The sequence below is a fragment of the Ursus arctos genome, unplaced genomic scaffold (assembly GCF_023065955.2).
Source record: "Ursus arctos isolate Adak ecotype North America unplaced genomic scaffold, UrsArc2.0 scaffold_34, whole genome shotgun sequence".
Taxonomy (NCBI): Eukaryota; Metazoa; Chordata; class Mammalia; order Carnivora; family Ursidae; genus Ursus; species Ursus arctos.
In genome coordinates, this window is record NW_026623030.1 from 1259977 (window position 1) to 1280183 (window position 20207).

General features: G+C 44.6%; 1 gene segment (V, D, J or C); it reads left to right on the forward strand.

The window, feature by feature from the left end:
- The first annotated feature begins 6831 nt into the window (after positions 1 to 6831).
- LOC130542421 (immunoglobulin lambda variable 2-14-like) lies at positions 6832 to 7532 on the forward strand. The segment is given in 2 exon segments: positions 6832 to 6915; positions 7030 to 7532. Coding segments are annotated over 2 exon segments (549 nt in total).
- The last annotated feature ends 12675 nt before the right edge of the window (positions 7533 to 20207 follow it).

A 20207-nucleotide genomic window follows, 5' to 3' on the forward strand; every position in this document is an offset into this window, starting at 1 on the left:
GGATCACGCCCTGAGCTAAAGGCAGATGCTTAACTGCTGAGCCACCCAGGCGCCCCAATGGTATTTCCCCTTTAAATCATCTAATGAGAAAGCATACTAGGACAGGCAGCTCTTTGTGAGTGGAAAGGACTTCTCCCCAGGAAGGTGCACAGCTATGAGTTGTTAGTCTCTGTACAGAGGAGATTAAGAGAAGAATGGCTTCTGCCCCATGTGATAGAGAAATGCACTCTGATGTTAAGTCCCAGAGGTGGGCTCTTTAGAGTAATCCTGACCCCAGTTCCCTTCTACCTAATTCACGAACCCTGGAAAAACTGCTCCTGTTTACTTTGGCTGTTTCAGATGATGACTGAACTCTCTTTCTCATTCTCTCTCTCAATATTTTTTTATTCAAAAGTATAAGTAACCAGTAAATTTTTTTTCTGCCTGTGCCATTGTTCTCATCTCGGCTATCTTCAGGATATGGTTTAATTTGACCCTTTATATTTCCACAGCCATGAGCCAAGAACTGCCACACTAACACAAACGTTGTGATAAGGCTGTTAAGGGGGAAAAGCTAGCTGGTGCTGAGGGGTAGGGTCTGAAGCCCCTGGTGTGGCAGGTGACCCATTCCTTTCTTGAGGAAGATGGATTTAAGAGGAATCTCAGGACTTGGTACTGACTGGAAGGGGAAAGAAGAAGAGGGAGAAGAGGCAGAGCAGAAATTCCTGCTCTCACTCAGCAGCCTTCCCTGGTGCTTGGGTAGCACCATCTGTGACCAACAGGGGACAGCAAGGACCTGATTTGGGGGAGGTCATGGCTGTAATTTACCCTGACCTTTGCAGAGTACCAAGAACTGATTCCTCCTGAGTCATGCAAAGGAGGACCATGTGTGAAGGGTGATCCAAGTCTATTTTGCCCCAATAAGTCCCCTGCGTGAGAGGCCAAGAGACACCCCCAGACATCAGCCTCAGAGTCGTGCAAGGAAGGGGACTGAGAAGCAGGAGGACCCCCCTACTGAGGAGGAGAGGAAGGAGATAAGGGTTGGGAAACACCCCTTGCTCTGTTTTTGGGCCTGCCATGGAAAGAGTGAATCTCTCTAACTCCAGCCCCTCTGGTTCTTTTCCTCAGGCACAATCAGCACAACACATGTGGAAAGGAATGGGATCATTCCTCAACTATGTGGACTCCCACAGTAGGAACTAAGGGACATTCCAAGTCTGGCTCCATTTCCTGGGTGGAAACATGAGCTCTGTCCTAGAAAATCCATGTCAAATTATTGGTATTCTTCAGCTAAGTTCTGTTGCCCCGGAATGCAGATATACCTAGAATGAAGGGTCAGATCAAGGGAGTGAGGAGAGGCTTGTGCAGGAAGCACATTTACATGGAGGCCTCCTCCTCTTCCATGCAGGGGAAGGGGATTAGAGGAGGGGGACAGCCAGCCTTAAGGTTGGGGTCTCAGAAGTCAGTGCTCTTGGGCTGTCTCCACCACAGCCTGGAGTCTGACCTCCTCACGCTCCTCAATAAGGCACAGGTGAGGCCTTCATGCAAGGGACCATGGGTACATGTGGGCCCATCTGTTTCTCCTCCTCGGTATTACCAGGCCCAGTAATGAATTAAAAAGAGTGTGTTTTGTACTTTTCAGTGTCCTAGACCCAGTGTGCCCTGAATCAGCCTCCCTCAGTACCTGGGGCTCTGGGAAGGACTGTCACCATCTACTGTGCCTGAAGCAGCAATAATAATGGGGCCTCTCACTATGTCTCCTGGCAGCAACAGCACCTGTGATCAACTCTTAAACCTATGATTCATTGTGTCAATAAGCAGCCCTCAGGGATCCCTGATCCCTTCTCTGGCTCCAGCTCTGGCAACAGAGCCTCCCTGACCATCTCTGGTCTCCCAGCCAAGGATGAGGCTGATTATGACTGTGACTCATATACAGCCAGTGGCAGTTATCACAGTGGTGGAAATTCATGGGGATGTGACACCAAAACCTGTCCTGAGCTCACAGGCTCTCTCCTTGCTCTGAAGACGATTGCCAATCCTGTGCAGAGGGGGCTTCCTGCAATGTGGCCACGAGAAATCAGTTCTTCACCCTCTCTTGTCCTCCAACGATGTCTGAAAAGAAGACATGCCTTTGATGAATTTTCTCGGGACACAGTCAACGTAGCGTAATAAAAAAATATTATAAATAAAAAAGATATTCCACCATTGCTCACACTGGTACAGGGCACAGCTGGTTTCCCGTGTAACTTGTGATCCAACAAAACGTCAGGGATGGAGTAGGATGCCTGGAAATTTCAAAGTGAAGACAACCTATTGCATGGGAGAGAATATTTATAACATATACATCGTATAAGGGGTTAATATCCAAAATTTCTAGGAAAAACAATTTCCTACATTCATGCCAGGAAGTACTTTTGCAACTTGGAGCCAGGTTCCAAGGCATGTTAGACCCATTCTCTTCATCCCAAAGAAATTGTAAAGTAGGGACACTGTCACTTTGATGTTTTCATTTCAAAGTGATGAGTCTCACGAACTTGAGAAAGAGATCCCTTGGTTGTAAACCTGACAAGGGTCTTATTTACCTGTGAAACACATTAGGTAATTTAAGTGAGAGCAGAGAAAAAATTGAGAACTCATGTTTTCTTGGTAAATACGAAAAGGAAAGAGAGGAAGGCCTTCCCTTCTTGGTGATCAGAGAAAATTTCACCCCCCACACACACTTTATTTTATTTTTTTAGATTTATATTTATAATTCAAGAATCAAGGCACATTTGTAGGGAATTACTCAGCCTGGCATATTCTTGTCTTGTCTTTGTGTCTCCAAAGCATTCCATATTCAGCCTCATCTTTCCTTCCATTTTACCTGCCCTCTGGATCTGCCCTGAACATGCTGGGGTGAGCCAGGAGCGAGGTCACAGACCACAGCCGAAACAGAACCATGGGAGAGTGGCTTTGTCCTACCATTGGCTTGTTCTTTTTTCCAGTTTGTTTCTCATGGATACTGTGTGTATTTATTTAAATGAAAAGCAAAATACCCACAGGGCAGTATTTTCTCCTTTTACATCCTGTTTCTCATGGCAACACTCTCTTCTATATTTGTTCACAATCTGCTCTACGTAAAGAACAGGAAAAGTGCTCAGGTATATTTGAGATTGTTTTCCAAATTCTTTCATGATAATGCTTATCTAAACAAGAGTGCATAAAATAAATGTTTATACTTTTAGAAAGAATAATAAATGGAAACCACATCTACCCACTCAAAGCAGAGCCACCTTTTAAAAAATAAAACCAATCAGCTGTCCATCCATTCTGCAATTAACTGTATACCGAGTGTGGTATTATTCATCCCCTTTATTTCCTATAAATTCTTTGCACCTTTGTAGCATCACCAAACATTTGGGTGAAAAGTGTGTAGAAAAGTGAAACAGTGAGTGTAAAACAAGAAACAAGCTGAGAAAGGAAAGGACAATATATCCATTAGGTGAGATCTCAGGAGACATTAAGCTTAAGAGAGCATCTGGGCCAGTGTGAGTTAGTCTCCTGGGAGTTTTTCATGGTACCCACTGAAGAGGAGAGATAAGGACCTGGGAAAAGGTGAATATTGTCACAGGTTGACTCCCAAGTCCTGTACTAATTGGCTCAGCACATCCTCTGGGCGGAGACCCTGGACACTTCTCTTGAGGGAGAGAGTGGGTGTCCTCTTGACTGACCATGACATTGGTGCTTTGTCATGTCAAGACCAACCTAGCTCAGACCAGAAAGTACTCAAAAGGAATCCAGGCTAGACACACAGACATTTCAAGCTGGTATCAGTGTTCCCAGCCCCTTAGTGATGTCAGTTTCCTCATGGATGAGCTTTTCGTTCTCTTGTGGAAGAGTCTGAAAAGGGGATGATCACCTGAGGGAGGTCGCCCCAGATCTCAACATCTATATCACACCCATGTTCTCATCCTAATAGCACACTGCCAACTCTACTTGGCTTCCCCTGATCCGAGCAGGTGTGTTTTATACTCTGCTGAGACAAATCTGTCTGGGGAGGGTCTGGTAGAACATGGACTATTAGTCTTTCTACACCAGGGAGAGGGGATGTGGAGACTTACCTACTTATGTACTAACTTGCACTCACTCTAATTTTTGTTTTCATCACCATCATCATTTCGATACTCATGACCAGCTGAGAATCATGAGGGAACAGAATTCCTCACTTGAAGGTTTATTAAGAAATGAATAGTTACTCAAGTCAAACAGTTGTCTGGAAAAGGGTCCACACAACCACGAATCAGGTAAAATGTGCCTTCACATGGTTTTCTTCATGTTTCTTGTCCTTGGGGTTTGTTCAGCTTCTGGAAGCACATGTTTCCTTCTTGTTCTCTTTGTCTTCTCTTTTAGGATCCCCCATTCTATGCATTTTGGGGCAGCTGAAGAGATTCCACAGTTTTTTGATAGTTTTTGATCCCTAAATCTTTTTTCCCTCTGTATTTTAGATTGAACGCTTTTCCTGTTATCACCCTGAGGTCATTAGTCTTTTATTTTCCAATCTCTGGTAAGTTCCATATAATGTACTATTGAGATTTTCTTCATTATGTCTTCCTTGTCTTGGCTGAGATGTACTATCCCTCTGGTAATTTTCAAAAAAATTCTCCCCTTTTTTGTGTCAGTTTTTAAGTAGCTGGTTGAAAGTCTTCATGAGAAAATCCAAATTATCTGTCGTACTGGGTTAAGTATCTTTAAATTTCTTTTCCAGGCCAGCTGAGATTTTCCTTGTATCATATACTGAGTAATTTTGGCACCTGTCCTGAATCTATCCAGTGTTATGTTATGAAACTGGGATTTCTGTGAAAATTCTAACTGAAGGTTTTGTTTTAGTAGATACTTGACCCAACCAGGTCCAAGCTCGTAGTTTCAAACAGCCTTCTGTGGAATGTAATTTCTGTGTCAGTTTGCAAAACCTTTGCTCTGCTATTTGCATCTGTCCTAAGGGGAAGCTACAGAGTGAGCTCCACAGGTCACATCTAGGATGTCTTCGGAAGTCCTTTTCCGTTTTGTTACCCACATTGTTCCATTCTCCTTAGTATCAGACACTGCACAAGTGCAGCTTAGAGATGAACCATGAACTCATAAACAAGTTGCAGCATTGCTTTCCCAGGCTTCTCTCCCTCTACTGTCTCCCCAGTATTTCCAGTTCACTGGATCTTCCTTCTTCTCTTGTGGACATATCTGTGGATTTATGGCTCCACTCCACTGCCATGCAATTCCCCTGACAGTGCTGATGTCTGGGCCATGTTGCTCGAGGACAGAGAGGATTGTATTTGGGGCCAAAAAGCAACTTCCTAGGGCCACCACTGTTATTTTTCTCACAAGAGATGTACTTCCTTTCTGAAGGGACATAGAGAAGGAAAAGAAGAAACCCTAAAAGAATGGAAAATTGGATATCCAATGTTGCTCTGAGTGTTAGAAATCATCTTTCTCACATGTCAAGCCAGAATAATGGGCTATTCTGGGATCTCTTTCTGTCTCAAGCTGGTGCCTGGTCCTGGCTCTCAGCTGCCTTGAGGGCAGGTGGCAAGACTCTGAAGGGAAAAGAGGAAAGTCAGCATTGTTTCTATGCTACTTGAAATGTCAATGTCATTCCCAATCGGCCTTGTAAGAGCTTGTTTGAGGGACTCAAACAGCTCCGATGTGCATTATTTCTTGGCTTACAGCAGCATTCATGGGGAATTGTGGTGTCTGCTCACTATGTCCTATTCAAAACTGAGCCGAGTTATAGACTTCCAATTCTGTCTACGTTACCTGTTGAAACAGGCATTAGGGAAAAGGAGAAATTGAAAATGAATTTTAAAAGTTCCACAGGAAAGAAATAGGAATGGATACTCTATAATGGTTCTATTCCCTCAGTGGTCCAAGGTCCAGAGATTACATTTATGGTGACCAGTGGATGAATGGTGATGAAAACCTGAGTAGAAAAAAAAATGTGACTATTGCTAGACAAATAGATCAAATATAAATGGAATGAGAGCTGGATAATATAAATCTTATAACAATTAACCCCCCAGGCACTGAGAAATGTCCCATTATCAAAGCTACACAACTCTATTCTGATTCATCTCTCACTAGAAAGTGTACCATGGACAGTGTAACTTTCTTCTTCATTTCTCATGTTGAAATTTGAGGCTGAAGAAAGGCAAGTGGCTTGTTCATGAGTGGAATGTGCAGAATGTCCTGGCAGGTGCTCCTTTTCCCCTCTTAGGGTTTGCTTACACCTGTGGACCTGACCCTCCATATGGCATGTAGGTAAACAGCTGAGGTGACTGACAAGCTGGTGGGTGTCAATGTTTCATGTTCATCAGCACAACAAGGATTTGTGGGACTGTGGCAGCCTTTAGGTGGGGGAGAGCCCAGCACCAACCACCAACTCACAGCAGATGTTTCCAATGGCATCAGCAGTGATGCTTTCCTAACAGTAGAGAGATCTTCAGAAGTTGATACCCAGAAGAGGGCATAGAAAGAAGGGCCCCAAGAGTTGCATGGTCACAAAGACATAGTCCTGGTATTGTGGAAACACAGAAGGTCCAGGAGCTCACATACCTGAGGTCCTCAGGAGATCTTTCTCTTCTGGGTGAATCAGGCATAAAAATTGCAATTCCTGACCTTCAGAAAACACATGTCAAAGTGTTTGAGTCTAGTCAGCTAAGCTCTGCTGCCCAAGGATGCAAAGTATCTAGAATGAAGTGTCAGATCAGAGGGGGTGAGGAGAGGAAGGTCTAGGAAGCACATTTGCATGCAGGCCACACCCTCCTGAGACAGGGATGGGGAGGAGATAATAGAGGTCTGGGAGAGACAAGCCTGGGATTGGGGGTCTCAGAAGGCAGTGCTGTTGAGGAGTCACCACCATGGCCTGGACTCTGGTCTTTCTCAGTCTCCTCACTCAGGGCACAGGTGAGGTCCCCAGGGAAGGGTCCATGGGGACATCTAAGCTGATCGTTTCTCTCCTCTTCAGTTTCACCTGAGGCCCCAGCACAGAGCTAACGATTACATTTATCCTTTTTTTAGGTTCCTGGGCCCAGTCTGCCCTGACTCAGCCAGCCTCAGTGTCCGGGGCTCTGGGACAGACAGTTACCATTTCTTGTACTGGAACCAGCAATGACATTGGAGGTTATAATGGTGTCTCCTGGTACCAACAGTATCCTGGCATGGCCCCCAAAACTCTGATTTACAGAGTAAATACTCGGCCATCAGGGATCCCTGATCGCTTCTCTGGCTCCAAGTCTGGCAACACAGCTACCCTGACCATCTCTGGACTCCAGGCTGAGGATGAGGCTGAGTATTACTGTGCCTCATATAGAAGTGGTAGCACTTATCACAGTGGTCTAAGTTCATGGGGAAGTAAAACCAAAACCTGCCCTGTTCTCACAGCCTCCCTCCTTGCTCTGAATGCTTCCTCAATCCTAACCATGTATAAAGGGGGCTTCATGCAACATGGCCTTGAGAATTCAGTTCTCTCTCAGGTCGTCTCCCTCCTGGATTGTAGTAAAATGGAAAAAGCTCCCTTGTGAATTGTCTGGGAAACTGTCAGTCTCTTTGTTCCTTGACATGTTCGCAGAAGATAGTCTTCCCAATCCTCAGTGGCAGGAAGAGAGGGATAAAGAGACGTGTGCTCTGTATAATTTTTACAGTTCTCAGGAACATCCTTATTTTAAATGACAGCCTCTCACTCCTGTTAGTCCAGGTGGGAGTCATTTATCCAGAAATGACCTTGTTTTACTCAACTAAGTGTCCACCATACTCTAGTCAACATGACCCACCTTGGTGGGATATTGTTCTGCATGTCAGTGTTTGAGAAAACAGCAACTCACTGAACAGCTGAAGATCTAGCTGAAGGAATGAGTAGAAAAGGAACATGTTGTTTTTCCAGTGCCCCTTCTTGTGGACCCCATATCCAAGGACGTTGAGAAGGGGATTTGGCGTTGAGACTCTATGGTATGTAGAAGCTCCCCTCCCCTCAGAACAATGAATCCCTATCCTGGGTTCAGCTCTGTCTTCCTGACAGGGTGGGTTCTTTCCAACATGGTTCCATTTTCCACCTGGGAACAGAAGGCTTCTCTCCAATCCTCAGGAAACCCCACTATATCTGATTTTCATTAGGAGTCCGTCCAACCTCTATTTGGTATCCCAGTTATGACAAATCATTATACACATACACATCATATATATCCAAAGATTCTCTGTCCCTTAATTGAACCTTGTGTAGACCAGAGAAAACCTGTTTCAATAACCAATTGATCTCAGTTTGCCAGAATTTTCCTAGATTTAGCAGTGTAAGTGCCACGTCCTAGCAGTGCCCTCACTCTGGGGCAATTCAGGATGCAAGGTCAGCTTACCTGAGAACTCAGTCTCTCTCATTCTGTTCTCTCCCTTAGTTAACTTTCCAAATCTCTTTCCAGTTGGCTCCTTTCTTCCTCCAATAAATGGTCAATACCTTCATGTGTTAATCATCCAGGCTGGGAATTTGCCACAACAGACCCCTACATCTGGTTCAAATCACAGTAGGAAGGAGCATTTGCTTTTGAGGACACAGCATAAAGACCTGAGTTAGTCCCTCATGTTTGTGGAAGGTATACACAGATTATATCTGCATGTTGGATGTGTGCCGTTGTGGAGAAAACCTGTAGGAGGTAGAGGGTCCACTGTCTGGTTATTCTCTGTGGTATCTGGCATAAGTGTGCCTCCAGACTGGAATGACATCAATAGGACCTTTAGCAAATATTGACATGTACATAGGAGGTAGGAGGCACCATTGCCTATTCTAATGAGTCTCTCAAAGGTGGGGCCACAGTATCTTTCTGAGAAAGTAGTTCGTATGTTAATTGTAGGTAACCTTACAGAATAATCCTGCGTATAGATATTGTGTGAACAGGATGGCTCCAATATGACATAATGGGGCTGCTGTAGCCCTTTGTGTCTTGAGTGTGTGGAGACTCAAGTCGTAGGAACAGCCTCTTGGGTATTCTGAAACGGTGAAGCAGTATGCACTTAAGTACTTTTATGAAAAGATGAGAGAGTGGTCGCTAATTTCCAAATTAGGTAAAATTGGTGTGCGAGATTTTAATAGTTTTAGGTGGAGAGAGGTCACTTTTTAAAACATGTTTTTTAATTAAGTAATTTATGACCTTGAGAGAAAGAGAGAGAAAATGAGACAGAAAGCACGAGTGGGGAGAGGGAGAGGGAGAAACATACTCCCGGTGAACAGTGAGTCTGACCCAGGGCTTCATCCCAGAAACCTGGAGCATGAACTGACCCGATGGCATACCTTTAACTGACTGAGCCACCTAGGTGCCTCTTAAAATTTTTTTTAAGTTTTTGAAAAGTGGTCTCCACACCCAACATGGTGCTGAAACTTATGAACCTGATCAGGAGTCACACGCTCTACTGACTGGGCCAGCCAGGCACCCCTAACGAGATTACTTTTGATAGAGATGATTTGAAATATTCTAAGTGTCCCTATGCTCTAAATATCCAGCAGTGTTTTTCTGTTCAGTGCAATCAGGGAATCAGCACCTCCACTCAATTCTCATTGATGAGTTCATAGAATTTCTCATTAAGTGCCAGTCATTCTCCTGGGCATCATTTCTGCATTTTTTCTTATTTTAAAATTGCTTGTGTATAAGGAATCATCAACTTTCATTTGCCTTATAAAGTAAGATGCTGGGTATTGATTTCTTATATTTTTAATCACATTTGCTATGTTTCTTATTGAATCATAAGGATATTGTGTGCATGTGGTCATTTTGTCACTTTTGGATGATAGTGGGATTTATTGTTTGAATATCACGTCTTATTGCATGGACACAAAAATCCAAAGGGTTTGAAATCAATCAGCGGCTCCTGCCTTTTGCAGAGGGAGAGCTGAATTTGTTTCTGTTACTAACAGAACACAGAACAGAAGCAACCGGCTCATTGTAAAGTTCAGGGTTTTATTCCTGCAAGAAGTGCCTGAGATCCCGAAAATTCTCAGGAGGCCTCTCCAAAGTGATTTCAAGGGACAAGTATCCAGTCAACGAGGCTACAAAGTCATGCTCAGATGTCCAGGTGATTGACTTATGAAAAAGTCAATTTTTGGTATTTTATACATACCAACCATTTGGTATTGTATAACATAATAGACACTGTTATCTAAATTCTCTCCAAAATTATACTACATGAGAATTTAAAACACACAAGAATGACTGTGATTGTCAAAACCAAATCTATCAACTCTAGCAATGACCCTTTTCCTTCTGCCCCAATCGCTGAGGCCATGAGGTAGCTAACTGGTCCAACCCTAGGCCAGTTTGTCATCTCCCTTGTGCTCTGAGAAATACCTATTAAAGATATGTGAATAGTGGCACTTAAATGGTTTCTTTAGAACATCCACACTGCGTAGATTCCTAATGTGTTTCCTAAGGGGACATTTCTCTTGTGGCAAAGAACAGTCAGCCTCAATCAGAATTTCCCCTTTATTTTTTTATATTTATTTATTTATTCATTCATTCATTTATTTATTATTTGTTATTTCAAGGAGGCTTTTTTATTTTTTATTTTTTATAATAATTTTTTATTATGTTATGTTAGTCACCATACAACAAGGAGGCTTTTTATTTTTTTTTAAAGATTTTATTTATTTATTCAACAGAGACAGAGACAGCCAGAGAGAGAGGGAACACAAGTAGGGGGAGTGGGAGAGGAAGAGGCAGGCTCATAGCGGAAGGGCCTGATGTGGGGCTCGATCCCATAACGCTGGGATCACGCCCTGAGCTGAAGGCAGAAGCTTAACCACTGTGCCACTCAGGCGCCCCTAGGAGGCTTTTTAAATAAAGCATTTAGGGTCCCTTCGTTGGCTCAGTCTTTAAGTGTCCGACATTGGCTCAGGGCCTGATCCAGGCATTCTGGGATCCAGCCCCGCATCAGACTCCTCTGCTGGGAGCCCGCTTCATCCTCTCCCACTTCCCCTGCTTGTGCTCCCTCTCTCGCTAGCTTCTCTCTCTCTGTCAAATAAATAAATAAAATCTTAAATAAGTAAGTAAGTAAATAAATAAATAAATAAATACAAAAAGGATTTAAATTAGAAGTTCTTTTACGGACATGTTTTTCTTTCTATATATTGAATATCAAAATTTCCCTTACATGACTTCATCCTGTTTATTATTAAACTCTGTCTTTGGAAGAGCAAGTAGTGCTTTTTTTTTTATATATATACACTAAGCTACCCACATTTTAATACTAATAATTATTGAAGCTTTCCCGCTTTAAACCGCGTTGTTTAGAAAGCACATTAGGTCAGGCATCTCCTTCTAGATGGAGAGGAATTTACCTCAGGAAGGTGCACAGCTCTGAGGTTAGTTAGTCTTTCTGCAGAGATGATTAAGACAAGAATGAATTTCTGTCCGATGGACTCAACATAGAAATGTACTCTGATGAGAGGTTCCTGAAGTTGAGTCCTTTAGAGTAATCCTGACCCCAGTTCCCTTCTACCAGATCCACAAACACTGGAGAATGAAATCATGGTTTTCTTTAGGTTATCCTCAATGCTGACTGAGTTCTCTATCCTTCTGCAATAGTTTTGATATCAACATCAAGAGAAACCAATCCTTTCTCTCTCCATGCCATTGTTCTCATCCAGACTTCCTTCAGGGGTTGGTTTTATTTGACCTCTAACCCAAGAACTGTCACACTATCAGGAACCCTGTGACAAGGCTGTGGAGGAAGAAAATCTACCTGGTCTTGAGAGACGGGTCCAAGCCACCTGGTGTGGTAGGTGACCTATTCCATTCCTGAGGAAGATGGAGACAAAGACAAATGAACTCTAATGCATTGAGGAGGGACCTAGGGACCTGGTAGTGACTGGAGCGGAAGAAGGAAGGAACAGAAGGATGACAGGAAGGATTCCAGCTCTTACTCAGCTGCCTTCCCTGGTGCTTGGGTTGCACGATCTGTGGCCCCCAAGGGGAAGCATGGACCTGGATTTGGGAAAGGTCATGGCTGTGATTTACCCTGACCTGCATGAAGTCCCAAGAGCTGATTCTTCTTGAGTCCTGCAAGGAAGGACCACGTGAGATGGTTGATCCAAATCTATTGTGTCTCAATAAGTTCTCACTCAAAATCCAAAAACGCCCCCAGGCCTCAGGCTCAGAGCCTTGTGATGAAGGTAACCAAACGATGCATGAGAACCCACCTTACTGAGGTGCAGAGGAAGGCTGTGAGACGTGTGAACAACTCCAGCTGTTTTTGGTGCTTACAAAGAAAGAGTGAATCTCTTCTAATTCCAGCCCTTCTGGATTTTTTCCCACCGTCAATGCACACAGCACAAAGGTAAGTTCTGGGATTATTTGTCAAATACATGGGGACTCTCACAGTAGGAACTAAGGGACATTCCAAGTCTGGCTCCATTTCCTAGGCAGTGACATGCACTCTGCCTTAGAAAATCCATGTCAAAATGTTTTAATCCTTCATCCAAGTGCCTCGGCTTAAGATGCAGAAATTTCAAGAATGAAGGGTCAGATAGTAGGAGGTAAGGAGAGGCTGGTGGGAAGCATATTTGCTTGAAGACCCCTCACGTTCTGAGGCTGGGGGAAGGTATAAGAGAGTTGTGGGGGAGCCAGGCCTGGGGTTAGGGCTCAGAAGGCAGTGCCTTTGGGACCATCTCCACCATGGCCTGGATTCAGGTCTTCCTCACCCTCTTCACCTGGGGCACATGGAGCCTCCAGGAAGGACCACAGGGATATCTGGGCTGGCATTTTGTCTTCCTTTCCTCAGTTTCTTTGAGGCCGCAGCAATGATCTCATGAGAGTGTGTTACTTTGAGTTAAGGGCCACTCATTTTCCATTTCGTCTCTTCTGGATAGTGTATCTTTCTTTTTTCCCCCACTTTCTATAGTTATGGAAGCATCTTGGTTCATTCAACCTGAATGATAAGGATCTTGGCATTAATTTTTGTTTTATTTCAATTTACTTTAGCTTTATTGAATATCTGTTATGATTATATTTGTAAAAATGGCCACTTTGTTCCCATTCAGGGCAGTCTTGCTTCTTATTTGTATTTCATGCTTTCTTTTGAGGTCACAAAAATGCAGAATAATAAAATCAAATAAGGTTCCCTGCACCATGATGTCCTGAATTTGTTCTAACAGAGCATGAATTGTACTAACAGAGCATGGATCAGAATAAATTCAGCTCCCGTAAGTACCACACAAGAAGAACCTGGACACCTGGATTGTACCCAGGGAACCTCTCTATAGCGATCACAGGAGGCAATGATCTAATCTACAAGACTGCTAACTGACCCCAAAAACACTGATGGATTTAAGAGGTCATTAAGCAGTTACCATTTCATTATCTCATTAATACACATCATTAATTCTGAAGTAATAAAGGACACATAAGTTAAAAACACACATGAACAATGCTTTCAAATAAGAATGCTATCACTTTCTCCTGGTACAGATTTTCTTTTCCACACCCCCATTTATACCAATTATTTCCTCCCACCTTTGACCAAGGCATCAATTCTTTTGTGCTCTTCAACAGTCTTTCCTGGGGTATGACCAAGGACATTAAAATAGGTTTATCCAAACATTCACACTCTAGAAATATGCCCATTTTCTGAGTGTACATTCCCATTTCTGTTCTCACAAGGACTGTCCGCCTTGATTGGAGTCTTTGCCCCAAACCCATCTCTTTTAGAAAACATGGTACGTCAATGGGATAGGCTGGTGATGGGTAGTAAGGAGGGCATGTATTGCATGGTGCACTTGGTGTTATACGCAACTAATGAGTCATCGAACTTAACATCCAAAAACCAGGGATGTACTGTATGGTGACTAACATAATATAATAAAAATATTATTATAAAAAAAAGAAAACATGATAGGTCAAAAATCCCTTTGTGGATGAAAAGAGTTTACATCAGAAGACACACAGCTCTGAGTGGGAATTCCTTTCAATATGCACTAAGGGATAGGATGAAGAATGTCCAAGTCCCTGTGAGCCATAGACACACTCTTTGCGGAATTTCTGGGGAGAGTCACAGCCTCTGCTCTGTGTGATATGACTCCAAAAGGTAACTCTTTCAAACTCCTCAACAGGATAACAGAGGCCGAAGGAGATGCCTGCTCAGTGCAATGACCACAACTCTCAGGAAAATCCTCACTTTACATGCTTCCATCTCCTACACCAGTGCAGATTGGCCTAGAGAAAGGACGCTTGAATTATCATTCACTTACTCTCTTCTCTATCGTGCTGTAATCAGTATGACCCTCCTTGAACACAGGCAGCAACCTCTTTGACCTTGTCTGCAATCACTTCCTGCTAGACATGATTAAAGGCAAGGGAACTAAAAAGAAGACTGATCTCTTGGGATCCCATGAAGATAAAAGTCTTTGGGACAGCAAAGGAAACCGTTGAGAAAACTAAAAGACAATCTACAGAATGGAGAATATATTTGCAAATGTCTTATCCGATAAAGGGGTAGTATCCAATATCTATCAAAAACTTATCAAACTCAACAACCCAAAAACAAATAATCCGGTCAAGAAATGGGCAGAGGACAGGAACGACATTTCTCAAAAGAGTATAAACAAATGGCCAACAGACACATGAAAAATGCTCTACATCACTTGGCAGCAGGAAAATACAAACCAAAACCACAATGAGATGCCACCTCACACCAGGCAGAATGGCTAAAATTAACAAGTCAGGAAACAACATATGTTGGCAAGGATTCCGAGAATGCGGAACCCTCTTACACCGTTGGTGGGATAGCAAGCTGGTGCAGCCACTCTGGAAAATAATCTGCAGGTTCCTCTAAAAGTTGAAAATGGAGCTACCCTATGACCCAGCAATTGTACTACCAGGTATTATTCCAAAGATTACAAATGTCATGCTCCGAAGGGGCACCTGCACCGCAGTGTTTATAGTAGCAATGTCCACAATAGCCAAATGATGGAAAGAGCCCAGATGTCCACTGATAGATGAATGGATAAAGAGGATGTGGTTTATAAATGTGTACATACACACAGATATAAAATAGAATATTACTCAGCCATCAAAAGTATGAAATCTTTCCATTTGCAAGGATGGTTGGAACTAGAAGTTATTTGGCTGAGCAAAGTGAGTCAATCAGTGAGAGACAATTATCATACGATTTAACTCATATGTGGAATTTAAGAAACAGAACAGAATCAGAGGGGAAGAGAGGGAAAATAAAATAAGACAAAATCAGAGAGGGAGACAAACCATGAGAGACTCTTAACTACAAGAAACAAACTGAGGGCTGCTGGAAGGGAGGTGGATAATGGGATGGGGTAACCGGGTGATGGGCATTAAGTAGGGCACTTGATATAATGAGCACTGGATGTTATCTGCAACTTATGAAATACATAACTCTATCTCTGAATCTAATTATACATTATATGTTAATTAATTGAATTCAAATTTTAAAAAGTAAAGAAAAAAATTAAGAAGTCCATATCTTTTAGCGATATTAAAGGAATTACAGGGAAAAGAATGATGACCCTCCTTGCTGGGTTAATTCAGGAAAACAGCAGCAGGAGGAGGAAGAGATGCCTTTGGAGGGGCCAGGGGCCTGGTATTGAACAGGGAGGGCAAGGAAGCTGGAGTAGAGGAACACAGGAGAGATTTCCTGATCCCACTTAGCTATCTTCACTGCTCCTTGGGTTGCACCATGGGAGGCCACCATGGGACAGTGAGGGCCTGCATTGGGAGAAGGGCATGGTTGTGGTTTACCCAGTCCTGATTAAGACCCAAGAGCTCTTTCATCCATTGGACCCTCCTATAGGGGAAAAGGGATGGTGTTTTTCCCATGTGTTGCACTGTGTTTGGTCCAGGCCATGGGACACTGATTGGAAGATAGGAAACTCACCATGGGTTTGATGTTTCTTCAAATGTCAGTGCCTTCCCCAATCTCTTCTCTGTGCTTCAGTTTTCTATGGATGGGAACATCTAACCCTTTGCGGGGCCCCTGGGATTATGGTGGTATGCAGAGGGAGTAATGGCAGTGTCTTCTTTTTCTGACTTAAATGTAACCGAAAAGGGAAAATGCTGATGTTAATATGGAAATTTGTCAGTTTGAGCCATAGGGAGTAGAAAAGGGGGGAAACTGGAAAAGAGTTTTGAAAGCTTTTAGAGGAGGTCCCATGTGTCTGCTAACATCTCTCCATGCAGCAAAGTTGGAGAGAGGCCAGGAAATCTGGGACTAGGGAGTGCTGAGACAAAAGGGTATCAGAACAGGGTCCCTCTCCTGGCACCAAGGCAGGAAGTAAGAGACCCAGGGGAGGGCCTTGGCCAGAGGAGATTGCTCAGGTCTCCTGGGGCAGACATGATGCCCAGGTCAAGGCTGCTGGGGAGATTCAAAGCATTCTGCCCAGACCATGGGTGCAGTCAGGGGGTCCTCTTGGAGCTCTAGTCACTTGGCTCTGGCTTCTCCCCGGTTTCCCATCAGCATCCAGTCCCTGGAAGCCAACAGGGTTGACAAAGAAGGGCTTCAGCCAAATGTTGTCCTCCTTCCAAAGGGAGGGTCCCACTCTCCAAAGGGAGAATCAAGGGGGATGGCGGGCCCTAGGGAGTGGATGGAGCAGAGGTCGAGGGGCTGGTGGTAGCAGAGAGTGTCTCCCTCGACTCTCAAATACCTCCTTTGTTTCATTGTCTACTGAGTGTGCTTAGTACCACTGAGCATCCTGATGGTCCTGGCTCGGAGACTCTGACCCTGCCTCCCCCGTGTCTACTGCAAGGAAACCAGGAGGGAACTGGTGTGGGGCACAGCATTGCCCTCCTCTCTCCCCGACTCCCAGACACCAGGGCGAGGGTTGCTGGGACCGGAGGAGGGATTCTGAGGCTACCCTAGGTTCTCCAGGACTCCAGCAGGCACCAGCATGTCCTCAGCACCCAGGGCAGGAGACACCCAGGCGCTGCTGCATGGTGTGGAGAAGGGAGAGCTAAGAGTAGAGCCTGAACCCCAGGCTTGCCAGGTGCACCTGAGTAGTTGTATCTACCAGAGCACTAAGGAAGGGCAGAGTGTTCCAGGCACAGAGGCAGGGACACGGCCCTCAGTGCACTGGGGGAGTAGGCAATGGGAAGATGTACTTCCTTGCACCACCACCCGACAGGTCGTCCTCTCCACAGGCTCCCTGCTCAAGCTGATGGCCACATTGAATTGGTGTCCAGTTTATCCTTCCTTCCTGTGTGTGTCCTGTTGCTGCTACCTGTTGCGGGTTGTGATCATGAGGTTTTTCCAGTGATGTGTAGCTACTGCCTATTGTATGCATACATGACTCCGTATGCCTCATTGATTTACAATGAATGGTCAACTCTTCTAGAAAGACCACATGTGGACAGTTTAGGAAATTCAGAGAGGGTTGATAAGGAGCAAAGACAGGAAAGGTTTTGCTAATAGCAGATTGGGGCTTCCCATGCACTGCAGGCCCCCTGACTTACCTGCCAGTGTGGTACCTACCAGTGAAGATTATTGCTTTAGCCTTTCATTTAGAGAAGGACGAAAGTCGAGAAAACCGAAACACACACACACACACACAGACATACAGACACACACACGCTGAGGGGCCCCTGGGTTGCACACTTGGTTAGGCATCTGCCTTCAGCACAGGTCAAGATCTGGAGTCCTGGGATAGAGCCCCACAGCTCAGCAGGGAGTCTGTTTCTCCCTCTGCCACTCCCCCTGCTCCTTCCCTCTCAATCTCTCTCTCAGATAAATAAATAAAATCTTTTACACACACACAAACACACACACACACATACACACACACACACGACTGAGAAAACAACTCTAGGCTAAAATGAAATGGAAAGTTGAACAATATGACATTTATAACGAATACCAGTCTTGGGCACACAGACATGTTCGCCATCAACCTGCCCTTGCCTTCTCAGGTTCATCCCTCCATAGAACACCTGCCATGGGCAGCATGATTTTTCGTCTTCGCATTTAGGTTGAGAATCAGAGTAGGGGAAAGGGAAGCTGTTTGTTTAAGGATGAAAGGGCCGAAGGAGGAAGAGCAGACACAGATGTACAGCTGTTGCTCCTGGCCTGTGCTCCTGGTTCCCTCCAGTGGTTTCCTCACACCTGCACACCTTCTTCTCTATAGGGCAGGTGGTGAGTGGTTAGAGATGACTGATTCACTAGTGGGATCCAGTGTTGAGATGCTTCAGCACAAAGGAGTTGGGGTGGGATCAGCGATGAGCCTGCAGCAAGGGGAGACCCTGCCTCCCTCCCCACCAACAGCAGGTGTTTGTGTATCATAGACAACAACACTTTCCTAACCATATAGAGACTCTGAAGAGTGGGCACCCTTCAGAGGGCATTTCCTGGGGAACACAGGCCTGGGATCCCCAAGGAGACACAGTCATGTCATAGCAGAGACACTGAAAACCAGGTACCCATCAACTCAGGGGACTTCAGCACACCTGCGAGTTCAATGCAAGTTATTTACAAACAAGCTGATGGGTTTTGATGTTGCACATGCACCAGTACAAACAAGTAGGGGTGGGGACGGTGACAGCTTGCAGCTGGGTGAGAGCCCGCCACCACCACCAACTCACAATAGATGTTTCCACTGGGGTGGGCAGTAACTCTGTCCTAAGGGTAGAAACATTTTCAGAAGGAGCCCAGCAGAGGGCACAAAAGAAAGGGCCCCTGCCTCGAATGTTCACAGAGACACGGTCATGGCAGAGCAGAAACACAGAAGGGCCAGAAGCTCATCACCATGAGTATCAGGAGCTCTTTATCTTCTGGACAAACAAGGCATAGATATTCAAGTTCCTGACTTTCAGAAATACATGGAAAGTGTTTCAACCTTTTCCACTAAGCTCTGTTGTCCAAAGATTCAGAAGTATCTCTCTTATTCAGGGCACAGGTGGGGTCTCCAGGGAAGGCACCATGAGGACATCTGGGTTGATCCACTGTCTCTAGTCAGACTCCCCTGAGGTTCCAGCACTGACCTAATAAGGGTGTGTTTTTCCTCTTTTTGTGTTTCTGGGCCCAGACTGCCCTAACTAGTTTCCCTCAGGGCCTGGGGCTCTGGAAACAGGAATGACATTGGCAGGCATAATGATGTCTCCTGGCACCAACAGCATCCGGGCATGGCCCCCAGAGATCTGATTTATAATGTCCATACTCGGCTGTCAGGGATCACTGATCCTTTCTCAGGCTCCAAGCCTGGAAACACAGCCACCCTGACTGTCTCTGGGCTCTAGGATGAGGATAAGGCTGAGTATTACTGTTGTTCATACGCTGATAGTGGCACTTTCCACAGTGGTCCGAGTTCATGAGGAACTGACACCAAAGCCTGCCTTGTGCTCACAGGCTCTCCCCTTGTTGTAAGGATGCTTTCCAAGCCCTTTGAACCAGGGGCTTCATGCAGCATGCTCTTGAGAATTATGTTCTCTCTCAGGTCCTCTCCTTGATCAACATAAGATCCAGGAGCCACACTCCCTCTGCTCTTTTCCTTTGGTACAATGATGGCTTCTTCTTTCCCTTTTTGCTTTGTCCCAGAGTGGGACTTTTCTCATCTTTTCAACTCAGCAGCAAGGAAATGAAGAGTCAGTGTCTCCACCAGCACAGGCTCTTTCTACAAGATCTCCTTTTCTTCTAGAAAGGAAGACATAGCTGATGGGTTTGTCCCCCTTTTCTCTGGAAAGTCAAAGCATCTATTTCCCTGATAAACAACCAGTGTGTAGCTGGAGCTTCAGTTGTGATTAATTGCTAATTATATAAAAATAAATTAAGTACTTTAATAATTTATAAATAGATCCATGAATTGTTTGAACAACTGAATGAAGCAAGGCTTGGGCATCAGAAGATCTAGAAGGTGCATGTCATGTTGCAGAAGTTTCCCACTTTAGCACTGGAAGTGCCATGTCCTCACAGCAGCCTCATTCCCTGGTGGGGTATCAGGAGAGATGGTCACTGTGATGGTTAAGTTTTTGTGTCTATCTACGTGGGTCAGAGGGTGCCCAGATGCAACATTATTTCTGGGTGTTGACAGTATTCCTGGCTGAGATTAGAATTTGAATTTGTGGGTTCAATACAGCAGATTGCTCTTCCTAAATTGTGTGTGAATGACCCAATCCATGAGGGCTTGAGTGGATCAGAAGCCAGACATGGAGGAACTCACCTCCCTCATCTCATCTCTGATTGAGCCGGAAATCTTATTTCAACTTCTC